The sequence below is a fragment of the Zerene cesonia genome, chromosome 29, assembly GCF_012273895.1.
Source record: "Zerene cesonia ecotype Mississippi chromosome 29, Zerene_cesonia_1.1, whole genome shotgun sequence".
NCBI lineage: Eukaryota > Metazoa > Arthropoda > Insecta > Lepidoptera > Pieridae > Zerene > Zerene cesonia.
Window position 1 is genome coordinate 1963659 of NC_052130.1, and position 16400 is coordinate 1980058.

The following is a 16400-nucleotide window of genomic DNA, read 5'->3' on the forward strand; positions in this document are numbered from 1 at the left end:
ACAAAGAGAATTTTCTACGCGGCGCTTATTGAATGGCGCGGTAGGAGGTCGCAAATTTTTTCTTTTCTGCTCAGTCTTTTAGGCGATTTAAATTTGAGATATAAAGGCATTTAAATTCCTTTTATCGCGCCCTGAGAATCGCCTTAGTTACATCACAAGACCTGGTTATTGTGTCGCGTACGAATCTATTGGCTGTATGTAGCTAATGTTGTTTTAATAACGTGACGTAAAAAGAGGTTTAAAAATAGGAAATAAAAAAGCACAGTCAAAAATTAAACATCATTTGAGTAATGTAAATAAAATAAAAACTCACAATGTGTATATTGATTTAAAAAAACTTAAAGGACTATTTTTATAGACGTAGAAATATAGGCGTACGTAAAACATAGGCTTCAAATTATGTTTTTTTTCCTATTAGAGCAGGCTACTGTGTTGTTGGTTTGCCTGGTGGATATGAAGTTTACAGAATGAGCTATCCTATAACTAAAGCATTGACGATGGTTATAACGAATGATCTGGGAACGGTGAGGACAAGGAAACGGCCCTCGGCTCCTTCATCGCATGAAACTCGCATACTACCATTTCACGTCGTTCTTTTGTGTAAGATATAAATTAAATAAAAGGCTTGTCCCTATGAACGGGTTGTTCTTCATGAATTTCCACTCCAGTTATTAAAGAACTGATATAAAGTATTGTGAATTTGGGGCACCGGCTGATTCTTTTATGCTATACAGGCTAGGTTGTTAGTTTGAACCGATTGCTGTGAACTGTTTGTTTGAGAAAGCGTTGAAAAAGTATTGTTGGTTGTTTAAGAGTTTCTAGATTTGATTAATTATTTTGAAAGATATACCTCTGTTTGCAGTTTCGATAATATGTTTTAGAATGTAAACATGTTTTTAAATATAGCTATTTAAATATGAAAGATATATGTAATATATATATATATATATATATATATATATACATTGCTTACGCTATAAAATAATAGACAGTCCGAAATTTTCTCGCCTAGGTTAAGTTCTCGTGGGATTTCTGGGAAAAGAACTATTATATGTCCTTTCTCCGGCCTTAAATTATATAATGCTAAATTTCATCTGAATCAGTCTAGAAGTTTTTAGAATTAGCGATGCAAACAAAACTCTGCAGCTTTATATATTAAGTAAAAGTAAAGTACTAGTTACGCCGCGTTTCACCCCACGGACGAACCCATGAATCATATTATAGCTTATGTCTTAGGTATTCTGATGTATGTATAAGCTCTATATTATAATGTTTCATTAAATACCATTCAGTAGTTTTTGCGTGAAATAGTAACAAACATTCTCGTTTATAACATTAATAGGATAGGCACCCTTAATATAGGCACACACGAATAACCTAAAGCAATACATTGGTTACAAATCTACCACAATATTGATAGCCCAATGATATATTGTTTAACAATATCATTGCATAATACGTAATACGTTATTGTAACAGCAGATGTAATCAATCTCTGGCCCTCAATGATATATTTATTCGAGCCACGAGATTACTAATTCCGATAATATATACGTGTTTATTTAGTATTGTGGTGCTTTCATTTATTGTTTTTCTGATATACTTGCTAATGTTATAAATGCTAGTGTGTTTTGTTTGTATATTTGTCTTTACAATAGAGATAATCGAGATATTTTGAGATCTGAGTAAGAGTATAGGATAGTTTTTAACCCAGATATCTCAGGGGAACGGAAACTGTGAGAGAAAGATATTGGGAAGATAAAGAAATGCCTAGATATTTTTAATCGAAAAATTATGGTATCAACAATCATTCTTGAAATTATTATTTTTCCATGAATCTAAATAGAGAAAACAAATTGTAGGAAAAACATTTCGCACAATAAACAGAAATATAATATAAAAAATATTTGCAATATTTGTACTAATATTTCTACTAATGATCTCTGAAGTTCTTTGAGGCGACTTTATTTATATAGTCGTCAATAACTCTATTCTATAAAAAAGTCAAATACATGATCAAATGACAACAATTTTCCACCAGATCGGCCAATTTTCAATTAGATCGGCTGAACCTACGGAGTTATCGGGTAACAAAAACAGACAAAAAAATCAGTCGAATTGAAATCTATTGATATTAAGCAACGTCATTTAAAAAACTACATAAACATACATTACATTATTATATATTAACATGAATTAATTCATTTAGAAGCTACGATAACTCAATAAAAAAACAGTTCCAGTAAAAACTATAAAAGAATTTCGTAAAGACATTACGCTTTCGGGTTTCTGAGCTCTAGCAATGGCTAAGAATAAAGATTAAATTCAGATGGTTTTTGAACAAAATGGCCGAATTAATTTGTACCGATAGTGCGAAGGGATTACCCAGAGTTGGACTTGATTGCTATTTTCTTGCCGATGATAAATGCTAGCTTAGTGCGAGTACCTAGAATAACCTTTGAGGTCACTGCACGGCCAGTTAATCTACTTGCTTATACAAAATGTAATATCATGGAATATTAGGAAAATTTTTTTGTTTTTCAAAGATTATTCTATCAAGAGAGTGCATAACTGTACCAGCGGTACGCCGCGTTTTTCGCATTTTATTTTATACACTCAAAACCATGTACACAGGCAAAGGTGAAAGAATTTTTTAAACCGGTCAAGTGCCTCCTGAGATAAGAACGTTCAAACAAACACAATTCATTTAAAAACTCGTGAAAAGCTTTCGCAGTAAAACTTACAGATATATGGTCTTTATGAGATTGTCAAAAAGGTAAATTCCTGCTTAGTTTTCATTTCATAAGAATCTCGTTTTCACATATTTGATTCGTTGATTATTTATTTCTCTGTTCTTTCTTTGTAATATGTATAATGTAACACAAAATAATTTTAAAAGAGCTAAAATGCCCAATCAGAACATTTAACAAAATATTCAAATTCGAATTTGGAATTTCGAATCATTCATTGATAAAAGTTTGAAAACTCATTCGAATAACGACGTATTTGAAATTTGAATTCGACTTATGAGTTATTCGAATTTTATGTAAATGGCTGAGGCGCACGAAATATATTGTTACGACTTGGAAAATCGTGAAGTAATACTGGTTTAATTTGTTTTGGGGCTTTAATATTTATTGTTTTAACACTGAATGTTCTAACTTAGCCAGCTTCAAGATAAACTTGGGTATAGTTAAATACTAACTTGTGTTACCAAAAATAATCAATACCTCATCACTACATGGTATAAAACAAAGTCGCTTACTCTGTCAGTTCTTATGGCTCTATATATGCTTAAATCTTGAAAACTACGCACGGTTTTTTTACTTAAAGAGTGATTCAAGAGGAAGGTCAATATTTATAATAAGATATTTTAAACTACTCCGAATTTAACGCGTGCGAAGCTGTGGGCAAAAGCCAGTCATTGATGAAAAAATCTCTTTATAATACTCGTATTACTTACGATAAAAAAGAATAATAAATATTACAACAAAAAAGGGACTATTGAGCATATTAATAAAATGGTGATGTCCAATAAATATTGCATTAATATATGCAATTAAAACGATAAAAGTTTTAATCGCTTTAATTTTTCTCAAGCCTCGAGCGAAATTCGTCCTCCGAGCCCCATAAATACGAATATCTTCAATTTTATTTTTATGTTAAAGAAAGCTATCGTTTTATTAATCTAATATATAAAATTCTCGTGTCACAATTTTCGTTGCCATACTCCTCCGAAACGGCTTGACCGATTCCTCTGAAATTTGGTAAGCATATTGGGTAGGTCTGAGAATCGGCCAACATCTATTTTTTATCCCGATATTCCTACGGGATACGGACTTACGCGGGTGAAACCGCGGGGCGCAGCTAGTATTGTATAAAAAAGTAAACATCTTTTTCCCTTTGATACCCTACAGTATTTGAAATACGTATTGTTGAGTTGAAATGTTATTTAAATCATGGTCATATCATTATTTTATTTCTGAAATAAATCTAAGCCACCTGGTGGCGAGTGGCACTATATGATATATCATACAAACCTTCTCCGTGGAAAAATAGATATATATATATAACAATTTTTCATCACAATCGGTCAAGTCGTTTTTGAGTTCATCGATGACATACAGACAAAACATTTATATATATCTAGTTATGGAAAATTCATGTCCATCAAATACTAACCAGTATCGTCCATATGCACTTGCACCTCAGAATTATTGATAGTGAAAGGATCAGCGTGCCTCGGATCTCTCACTCTATCCTGTAGACTTGCGGAGAAGTTCCCAGGGAAGACAAGGACGGCACGAGCCGCGCCGTGTCCAGCTTTCTTCATCGCTATTTCTTCGGTTGGGAATGATATCTGTAAATAAACATAAATATAAAACGAAAATCGATGAAAATCTTCTACATAAAAATTCGTATATTTACATATTATATACAGCTATCCGCCCGCGACTTTTACCCGCTTTGTAAAACGAAGTAAACGAACGAAAACATTTTTGCCGATTTTTAGACTAAAACCTATCCTTTCTCAAGTCACAGCCTGTCTTTGAACCGAATTTCTTTCAAGTCGATGTCCTTCTATGATTACATATTTTTCATATTAAAACTAATTCCATGTAAGTTATAACACAGATAACATAATACTATACCAATAGTTACAATTTAGTTTTAGGTTTTTAAATAAATTTACTTAAGTCACCAGCTCCAGTTTTATTCAATTATTTATTATTTAATTACAAAAATTACAATCGCTTTGGGATGGGATTTATAGTGACAACTTAAAGCAGTACTAATTCCAGTGTGAATAAAGACATACGTCGTTCGTCTAACGTTATCTGCACCCTGCAGGTACCTATCTGAATATGGTATTACAAAACCGGTTTTGTGAATCAACTATGTACTTTTATTTTGAAAGCTACTCTTATGCTATTATATTCGTGCAATACCCTCAATGTATATTAAGGAAAAAGTATTTAAATCAAAGAAATTATCAAATAACCTTTTCCCATTATTCTGACACGCGAACCGTTTTCAGCGAAAAATTTGTCCTAACGAAATTCCTTTAAAATATCACCACTAAAATGAATAGCTCTAAATTCTACCATAATAGATGCCGTGACTCGGGTCTTCAATTTGTATAATTACGCGTATAATTTTATGTTTCCCTTGTCCTAGCGTTTTATTGTTAATTCGATGTAATTCGACCGTTTAATGGAACGAATAGTTGGTAAAATAATACTTTTTAAATATCTTTATATAATAGACAATAATATTTAAATCTTGTTGGCAAAAGAATCACTTGATGACTGACATTTCTATTCACTTCATAAAGTCAAATGATGAAGTCTATCAAATATCCATTGTTGTCATAAACTATCCTCCAACTAAAGTTATTTCTTTATCGAGGTATTTTGTCTTTATAAATAGACATTTACTACAATTCAAATGAAACTATAGCATTCAACGAAAATTCTACTTGCAGCCAACATAGAAATATTATTAATGCACGGATCCAAACCATCGTTTATAGATAACATAATGAGAAATTTTGAAAGAATAGAAAAAATTTGATCACGAGGCAGGATTCGAACCTGCGTATCTTGCCTAACCGTAGCAACGCCTAGCCTCTCGGCCACCCGTGATCCCGCCACAGTAATCGAATTTCTTCTAACTTTTCGGTTTCATGTGCCTAAGGGGCACCCCACGCCATCTATTGAGATGATTAAGAACCATCACAACCAATACGAAACATTATTTCAATGATTACAATAAAAAATATAATATATATTCTGAATAATGTATTTCTGTTAGTGAAACACTTTCACAATCGGATCAGCGCATTCCAAGATTGCCCCCTACGATAAAAGTTGATCCAACACTATTAGTTCAGATAACTTACCAAATTCCATTGTCTCCTTGATAAGAAATCTAGGTACTGACAGCTGAACCTAGTCAGGTTCCACTCGTATGTGGTCGGGTCTTGCGGACATTTGTTCTTCGGGTAGTCGCAAAGCACAGTAGAACTATTATGGATCTCATAGTTGACTATACCAATAGGAACACCCACGGGATAGTGGCCAATTGCGAGGCAGAAAAGGACCATTTGGGAGAGAGGTAGACCAATGATGAAGGACAATAGACTGGAATAGAAAATGTATATTTGTATATAGACATTAAAGGTTAAACTTGAAATCAAGTACTTAGAATAATGAAATTGGTAGAAACAAACGAATTCCGACTCAATGCTAATGGAGATACGTTTGAAACTTAATCAAAGTAAGTCTTAATTATAATAGTACTAGTATTATTTATTTAATCTCACAGATAATTTAGACATAGATACGAAAAGGAATACTTAAGGTAACCTGAAAATTAATTTTAAAGCAATTTTAAAATTCCTTTCATTCTTCATTGATTTCTGCAATTACATCAAGTGAATTTATATATTTTAATGTTCTAAGTTCTTTTACATTAAATTAAACGAATTTAGATTTATATTTTTTTTTCTCAGAATCATAATCATAATTAACGTTACTTATGAATGTAATCTTTTTGAATCTTATGAATGTAAAAAATTTTTTTTTATACAAAGTTTATGTATTGACTTTTATTATGTACTAGACGCTTTGTCCCGGCGCCGCCCGGGTATCAAGTTTTCGTAATTTCGTAATTTCAAATATGACTTTATAAATATACTAGCTTTTCTGCCTTAGGGGCCTTTATCATTTAGGGGTATGAAAAATAGATGCTGGCCTATTCTCAGACCTACCCGATAGGCACACAAAATTTCATGAGAATCGGTCTAGCCATTTCGTAGGAGTATAGTAACTTAAATTGTGACACGGCAATTTCATATCTATTTTTCGCTTACCCAAAGTTCCTAAACAGACTCCAAAAGTTCTTCCATATCAGAGCCTTCATGTGATGCCACTTCATTGGCTTTATCCTCTCCAAATAGCCTTCCGGAGGGTCTTCTTCTGGTGGCAAAGCTTCAACTGGTGACTTGAGCTCGGTGATCACACTCCTACCCTTGCTACTCATGGATACATTATCACCGAATTCACCGGAAATCTCGCCGATTTCATCCTCAACGTCTATGGCTGTTGGATCCTGAAAGGTTTTGGATATAAATTATTCGTAATTGAATACATATCGCGTTCAAGTTAAATGTTTGTAATTGGCTTGTTCTTATTAGATATGGATTTTAATTAATATTTATTATGAATTGCTTTTAATAGAATATACACGTTCAAGAAGTGTAAGACAACACTTAGGCATTTGTAAAATCACTATATACGAGTAGTATAAAACAAAGTCGCTTTCTATGTCCTATGTCCCTTTGTATGCTTAAATTTTTTAAACTACGCAACAGATTTTGATGGTTTTTTTTTTTAATAGATAGAGTAATTCAAAAGGAAGGTTCACATATAATAACATCTATAAAACTAGTATTTATAACAAATTGACTTTAGTAGTTATTTAGTGCAATAAGTACATATTTTGATTTAGAAGCAGTATTTTTCAACAATAACGATAAATCATAAAGATTTTGTTTGTGTCATTTCGAATTAAATGGATTTCTACAGTATTTTCTTGTGTTTGATTTTACGCGAGTATTATATATTCGAAACGTCGGGTTAATAATATAATGAATAAATCTCGTTTAAAATCCGTTAAAAAGCATTTAATTTCTAAAAAGATTTCTAGATATATGATCTAGTATTTCCACGTTAATTTTTAGCACGTCCAAAAGCATTTCTTAAAAAAATTCCTTGTTTTTTTATTTCTATTGTATTAAAATTAGGTTTAAATAGAAATTAACTACAGGTATAAAATGTACCTGTTCTATATAACTACTCAGGGATATATCTCACATCATACTAACAAGACACTTACAGGAATAGCTGGTATTTCCACCTTCTCCACCACATCAGCGAGGATGCTGGATCGCCTGCGCTTGCCCATATTCTGCAGTACTGATAGCTTCAAGAACACGTCTTCTAAGCTCTCAGCCTGGTAGCGTCTTATCAGCTCAGTTGGTGATTCTTCCGCGAGGAACCGACCTCCACGCATCAAACCGATCTGCATACAAATAAATATGTTCTCTATTGTTGGCCTACATAACTGCGCTGCTGCTGAGGTTTTTTTATACCAGAAACTTAGTAGTAAGTTTAATTGTGGTAGTCGAGCACGCTTCGGCACGAATTGGGCCAGTTGGCAAAGGGGAATAACCACACCCCCACAGAAAACCGGCGTGAAATGGGGGCATGCCACTGTGTTACGAACGGTGAGGGGGGGAGCCGGAGGCCCATTTCCTTTTCCTCACCCGTCCCAGTTCTTCGTCTTCGTCCCTTCTTTCCTGTCACTAATCCTTTCCTTTTCCCTTACCCCATAAAAGCCTCGGCAAAAGCGCTACCCGCTTTTAAATTAAAAGCGGTAAGAAAAGGATTGACGACTAAAAAGAAGAAATGGAGTGGGTAGGGTAAGGAAAAGGAAACGTGCCTCGAGTGACATTCTCATTACAGTGTAACGAAAAATATTGAGTTAAGTTTTAAACAAATATACTCGCAATTTGTCGACAGTTTGCCATATCACGAGTTGGGTTATAATCTGCGACTAAAACAATTTTGCGGCGACATACATACTATGGGTAGATATTATAGATGCGAATGTAATAATCAATCTATATATTCTTCACTCCAAATCGACTGAACCGATTTGTATGAAATTGATAGAGACAGTTTGTCACCCGAGAAAGATAGTACACTTTTTATTCAGGAAAGGACTGTCTGATTTTTCCTTTGACTACACGTAAAGCCGCGGGCGGAAAGCTGTGTTTCTACAAATGAAGCACTTTTACGAAAATACAAGAACGAAATCTCAAGTTTTATTATTTATAACGGAGATAAACGCTCGTAAAATTATAGTGCCTTCAGCTTAAGAAAGATAATATTTAGATAAGTCGTATCCATGTTGGAGACTTTGCAAGTAGAATGTGATTAGAAAATGAGTAACGGTTCTATATATAATATTAGCGCCCCGGCTTCGCCCGTGGTACATATATAGCCTATAGCCTTCCTCAATAAATGGATCATCTAACACTGAAATAATTTTTTCCAATCGGAATAGTAGTTTCAGTGATTAGTATGTTAAAACAAACAGACAAACTCTTAATCTTTATAATTCTCTTCTTCTCGGCTTTGCCCGGATATCAAGATTACAGTTTTATCCCAAGGGAGCACTTAATCGAGATAAAAACTATCCTAGCACCCAAGTCAGCTCATACCCTGTTTGCGTACGAAATTTCATCAAAATCTGTTCAGTCGTTTCAGCGTGATTAACAGGCAAATATCCAAACAAACTTTCACATTTATAATATCAATATTAATGAATAATAAATTAATATTGTAAGTTGCCTATGTGTTATCAATGAAATTTGGTACATAGACAGCTGGACACTGGAATAACATATAGGCAACTTATTATCCCGATACACCTAAGGGATACGAACTTAAGCGAGCGAAACCGCGGGGCGCAGCTAGTAACACAATAAAACATAAATCAACTGCACAAATAACAAACCGATATAACTTTAATACATACAATGTTCGCCTGCTTCGTCTCGTCAATATAATGAGTTGTGATTATCACAGTCGTTTTTCCGCCCTTCGTTATGTCAACCAGGTGATCCCAGATACTGAAATGTGACAAAAATACATTCAAACATGTAAACATATTATTTATTTGCAAAAGTTTATTATAACAGTAGTAAATATCTAAACACGTATCAAAGACTGTTTTATTATCTTTCTGACCAAAATTTATTTCAGTAGTTTCTGTATAGTAGTTTTCCAACAGTGGACGTCCTAAAACGCTGCTATAACGACGTCGAGTAGTTTCTGTTATTTCTACTATCACACTCACAATTTCATAAGCTCCATCTGTTTTCAATATTAACGCTTTTATTAAAGACTTTATTCTCATTATTTAACTTATTCCTTAGTTTTTTATTTATTTTCTTTATTTATAAATTTCTATAATAAACACTTCGGCACAAAATTTACATTGAAAATTTTTTAATCAGTATTAACCAACGATTTTGATGTAACAACATTATATAAAAATCAACTGCGCTTAATACCAAAACCTATCGTAATTTTATTTTTTTTAATAATAATCGTATTCTATGTATGTAGTCGAGCACGCTTCGGCACGAATTGGGCCAGCTCGCTGCGGGTAAGTATCACACCCCTACAGAAGACCGGCGTGAAATAGCATTTTGCTGTGTTTCGGTGAGGGGGGGAGCCGGAGGCCCATATCCTTTTCTTTACCCTTCCCAGTCCTTTCCTTTATTCCTCTCGCCAATCCTCGCAAATTTTTTAATCCCTTCCTAATTTTAAGTTGGCAATCCATTTGTAGAGGCGTAAGGTCTGCAATGGACGTTATGCCTCTCCAAATGTTCATGGACGTTATGCCTCTCCAAATGTTCATGGGCGGTGGTAGCGCTTACCATCAGGCGTCCCACCAGCTCCATTGCCGACCGTGACATAAAAAAAAAACTCTGAAATAATTTTTCCCCTACACGCTGTGTACCCTTTTTCCCTAGTTACCACAGACAATAAACCTTAAATAGAATCAATTCTCACCCTTGTCTTAACACAGGATCGACTCCAACCGTTGGCTCGTCAAGTATGAGTAGTTCGGGCTCGTGAAGAAGAGCAGCAGCCAGAGACACGCGTCTCTGCTGACCTCCTGACAGTACCTTTACTTGTCTGGAAACGAAAAATGTATAAAAATCTAGTCTATATATTTAAAATCACAAACTTAAATGTCCTGGTTAGATTGGACAGCTTTAGACGATAGTGTCAGAAAACCTAAAGTTATAAATTTCATTTCAAAACTCCATTCACATACATCTTAATATCATTATTATTTAATGTATGTATCTCGAAAAAGAATGCTATCATTTGCATAGACGTCACAGAGCTTTATTTGGTATACAAATTTAATTAAAAATCCCCATATAATTATAATTAGTTTCCATTTTACGATTACACTAGCAAGAGAGGTAATTAATAGAGTATTCATTAATCATATGACAGAAATTCCTGTTAACCTTTCACTGTTCGAGCGATACATAGACATATATAAATAACCGAACATAGCTAAGAACCACCGCGAAAAAACTGACTTTCAAATCAAATAACAGCATTGAAATCGGTCCGTCCGTTACACAGCTACGATGCAACAGACATACATCGATAGCAAATTTATAACACTCCTCTATTTGATTCGGTGTTTAAATGTCTAGGATTTCTTCGAAGGACCTATAACGTTTTATACTGTACCTACATCAATGTTACAATTATATTTTTTTAAAGACCACTAGAAATTTTTTCCGAAATACATAAATATACTAGCTGACCCGGCAAACGCTGTTCTGCCTTACTGTTGATGTTGGCCGATTCTCAGACCTCCCCGATATACACATAAAATTTCACGATCATCGGTCTAGCCGTTTTAGGAGTATGGTATACCTAGCATTTCATATATATATAGAGAAGATAATATTCTTTCAAGTTTGCTGCAGGTTCTTTCAAAGTAAAAGATAAAGATGTTTTTTTGCTGTTTACTTTTAATTAAATTATCGCGTACGCAACTTGACAAATTGGCAACTCACCTAGTCGGGTTTGGTAACTGTAGCAGATCGACCAGAAAGTCAATCCGCTCCTCCACCTCCTTGGTGGTCATCCCAGATATCCAACCGAAGTATATCATCGTCTCCCGGATAGAAAATTCCCCGAACAACGCGATTTCCTGAAAAAAATTTAGATATTTTAGACTTTTTAACGGATTTTAATGGGTTTTAATGGGTTTTTTTTAAAGATAGTGTGATTCAAAAGAAAGGTTTATATGTATAATAATATCTATGAAACTAATCTGAATTATCGCGTACGAAGCCGCGGGCAAAAGCTAGTTGTAGATATAATAGAAGCTCGTCCCTGAAATTGTTTTGTCACCGGTCCTTGATTTTGAGTTTGAATTGATGTCCATTAAAGTCAAACTCGAGTCTATATGAGTCAGATGCATACAAACATACAAAAATATGAAGCTAATAAAGCGTGTTGAAATTATTGTACTGGTATTATGTTATCGGTGGTAGTACGTACTCGCTTTGCGAGATTGTAGACAAATTTGTAAAGAAATGGCAAAAACATAAGCAGGATATATTTTATAGTTTATTTTTACGACAGTGACGTCATACCCCTTACGAGTATATTAACCAAGTTTATTCACATAATACGGATACTAGTCTTTCAATTATTATAAATTAAACTAGCTGCCCCCCGCGGTTTCACCCGCGTAAGTCCGCCACGGATCACGGATTGATGCCTTATTATTAATAGATAGAGTGATTCAAGAGGAAGGTTTATATTATAACATCTATTAAATTTAACGCGTGGGAAGCCGTGGGAAAAAGCTAGTATATGGTATTTTGTTTATAATGTTGCAATGCTGACAATTAAATAGATTAAATCATATATTTCAAACAATATCACCTTTATGTATAATTTTAAAGCGATAAATTCTTTAATTGACGTCTCCAAAAACCAAAAATCTGCATATCGTGTGCAAATTTAATAAAAATCCATTAAGTAGTTTAGGAGTCCCTAAATTATAATATTGAGCACATAATTGTGCTAAAACTAACAACTAAAACAAACAAACTAGTTTAAAACCTTAAAAATGCGCTTACATTATCCCATATACATAATTCCATCCAATGTTATTGAATGGAATTCTTCTGAAAAGGGAAGCGGTGTTGTTTTAAATACCAGTAATAATAATCCAAACAATAGCTTGTAATATACTACGTTCCGTTGTCTATTATAATATTTACCTTTTATAAATATGTACTTATATTAATAAGCGGGTAGTAATTTACTAAAAGCATTAGCTTTTAGTGATAAGCTTTTACAAGAAAAAAGGTTTCACTGATAAACATTTCACATTTAACAAACGAACTGGAGGGAGTCTTCTAAAATTGCGACAGTTGATAAATGGCTTTATGCAAATCTGTATCATTCGGGGGCTGCTGGAGCCTTAATTATTTTCGTGATTCTTTCTCATTTCGGATGAAAATATCATATTTTGTCATTACGTGTGTTCCATTTCTATGAGTACTAGCTGTTCGCCCCGGCTTCGTCCATATTACATATTCTATAATCTATGTCACTCATTGAAGCAGCAGCTTCGTATAGTGAAGGAACATTTGAAATCGGTCCAGTAATTTTCACGTGAAAACGTTAGAAACATATAAAATTCCAAACGTTTCCTCACTATTATATTAGTGTATATAAACTTCAAAGGTCTTATGAGATTTAGCTATCTTTTTACTAGAAAATTAAAATGACTCTTTTTTAACCATGTTTTTATTTTTGAATTAAAATTGTATAGATAAGAAATCTCTCCTATCTCACTAGATAAAGAACTTAAGACCTTAGTTACTCGCAGAATGTTCTATTTATCACAGAAAAGTTCCCCAATTCATTGCTATTCAATATAACAATGGAAACCAAATCGACTATTCGCAATTCATTGGACAAAGAAGTTGTGAAAACCACTTAAAACTTTGAATCTTTCCTCCCTTTGCTTCAGAAAGTCCACGTTCATAATACGTTCTCATATGAAACGACCGATTCTGTACGGAAGACGTCATATATTGAAAATTGTTGCTATTTGAGTCCAAATACTGGGTTAAGTAACAGAAGGCGCGGTAATTATTTTGATGGGTTATTTTCTTAACAGTCTGTCTTATATTTTAATTTATACAATTTTATTTAAAATTAGTTTATACAATTATATAAAAACATTAACTTTACATTCTACAGATTTATTTTGTTAGTAGCAATTAGTATATAATGCTTGAATACTAATAAAATATTTATTTATTAAATTGACCAGTTTACATACATATATAAGACTTTATGACAATTATTTTCGCAATTTATCTGAAGAAAAATAGTTTTTTTAGAATAAAAATTCTATAGCGTTTTGTTTAAAGGTATGATAATTCTTACTTGTGGCATATATCCGATCCTAGGGCCTGGAACCCCGCTCCCAGGGCCTCCAGGTCTTCCACCAAGCACCCAAATTTCGCCTGCATTCAACCTCCGTCTTCCGACAATACAGGAGAGCAGTGTGGTCTTTCCACATCCTGAAGCTCCGAGAAGACCGTAGCTGTCAAATAGAATAATGTTATTGGTCTAATATAATATCATAAATCTGAATAGCTTGCCTATTTACTTTATAAATGAGCTAATTACAGAAATTATACGTTAGAATAAAAAAATACTTTTGTAAAATAAGAATTAATGGGACGACATTTATAACAAAAAAAACTTGTAAAATACGCGGGAAAACCACGTCTAATTGAGTCCTGTGTGAAGTTGCTAGAACTAGTCCTTGATATAAATGCATAAGTGTGTTTGTTTGTCTTTATTCACTTCGCAACGGAGTGGTTTTATGTCATGATTCTGTCTGGAGATAGTTAGGTTAGAGTGATATAAACTACTTTAAACATTTGATATATACCGCATATGTAATCAGATAAAAAACTTTTGTACTAATTCAGTTCATAAACTATCTTTATGGAAAATTTCACGCAGATCCCATCAGCCATTTTGGACAGCCTATAAAAAGTATTAAACATCCATTCGAAAACTTTTACGTTTAAATAGTTGTAGTTGAGATAGGTTTATGCGCTTTTTTCACTTTTCAATTATATGTGACATCGAAGTAATAATATTTATGTCACTAAGTATAATAATTCACAGCTGGCCTTTATAAAACAAATAAATAAATAAAACTAACAAATTAAATAAACAAACATATTAAACGCCGCTGTTTATCTTTTGGATGCATTTAGTAAACTAATTATAATAAATAAGTAAAAACAACAAAGACAAAAAAATATACAACATAATGTGCATTTAATATTAAAAATATGTATATCATAATACCGCGCTTCACGTATTTAACTTTTTTTTTTATTACATTGGCGCCAAAATTTGGTTTATTTTTTAATTTTGATGTACCCAGTGTGAACGTCAGGAGTCACAACTAAGAATCTATTGACACCACACATATAAAAGCCTTAGCAACTCTAGAGCGTGTCACAGAAATATACATACACGAGAAAAACATAACCTCTCTTTCTTTCGGAGTCGGGTAAAATTATCGAGTTTCTTGCCGATCCTACTGTGTAGAAGTGTTTAGAATCAGAGGAAATTCAAAAATATCTATTCATAAGCACAAGTGCTGATGAATTGTCATTTTTAGGGTTTTATTGAAGTATTGAGTTTGAGTTTAAGTTTAAGGTTGGGTTTGAGTTTGAGTTTGAAAAACCTAAAAGTTACTTACATAGCGCCTTTAGGAACTGTCATATTCAATCCATCTAGGATCACGTTAGGGTTCTTTGTTGGCCCATACTTCTTATGTGCTCGCCTCACACAAACCGCCTGCTGTTTTCTCGAGGATATCGTCGACTTCTGTGTCTTCAGCATTCGGTTCCTCCTCATAGCTAGTTCATCTTGTATCGTGCTGGCCGGTCGATGTGAATCCCTCACATCCTCCATAGATATGTTGGCCCCTTCGTTGTCGTAGGCCGGCATTGCTGAAAGGAAATTGAACAGAAATTTTCAGTTTTTTAGCATTTCAATCATAGTGATATTATACATGTGAAAGTTTGTTTGATTGGATGTTTGTCTGTTAATCACGCTGAAACTACTGAACGGAAATAGGAATCTTGACCCCGGGCGGACAAGCATCTTGTCATTAATATAGTCAAAATCTAACATTCATCATAACACTTTTAACTAAATAATCTTATATAATACATTCATGTTATCATAGTATACTACGATACTATCACAGTTTGTATGCTTGTAAACACTAATCTCAGGAAGTACTAGACCGATTTCAAACGTTCTTTCCTATCGTGATCTTAGTGATATACGTTATTTATCTACCACATGCCAACCGGGGTTAATTAAAATAATCATCAATATTATTTTAAGGAGCACCCTACTTGTTACGCCATTTTACACCTACATAGTCAGTTTAACTAGGAATTTCAAACAATTACGTACATTTCCACTAACTAATCAGACCAGTACCTTAGTTCTTAGTACTCATATCTAGATAACTCTTTTAACGCTTGGTTTCAATATCGAACTGATGCGTCATCTGTGGTTTAAAGATAACATGTTCCAATGCATTGATACTTTTGTTCACATTTTCGTTCCATCACGTTTAAATAAGGAAGCAATGTACAACGAACCAATAATCCTAAACTGTTGACTTTTGAACAGATCGATTATTGAAAACGACTATAT

General features: G+C 33.5%; 1 protein-coding gene across 2 annotated transcripts in view; it reads right to left on the minus strand.

Annotated features, from left to right (window-relative positions):
• The window catches only part of LOC119837862 (ABC transporter G family member 20), a 61897-nt gene that overhangs the window by 10947 nt on the left and 34550 nt on the right, over positions 1-16400 (minus strand). The window contains exons 1-9 of one of the 2 annotated variants that reach the window (XM_038363642.1): positions 15427-15677; positions 14085-14244; positions 11684-11820; positions 10650-10775; positions 9607-9700; positions 7900-8085; positions 6875-7113; positions 5903-6143; positions 4183-4360 (exon numbers count right to left, since the gene is read on the minus strand). In XM_038363642.1, the coding sequence (XP_038219570.1) occupies positions 4183-4360; positions 5903-6143; positions 6875-7113; positions 7900-8085; positions 9607-9700; positions 10650-10775; positions 11684-11820; positions 14085-14244; positions 15427-15677 (1612 nt within the window). Of the gene's footprint in view, positions 1-4182; positions 4361-5902; positions 6144-6874; positions 7114-7899; positions 8086-9606; positions 9701-10649; positions 10776-11683; positions 11821-14084; positions 14245-15426; positions 15680-16400 lie in introns of those variants that run through there. The other variant, XM_038363641.1, reaches the window with a different exon arrangement.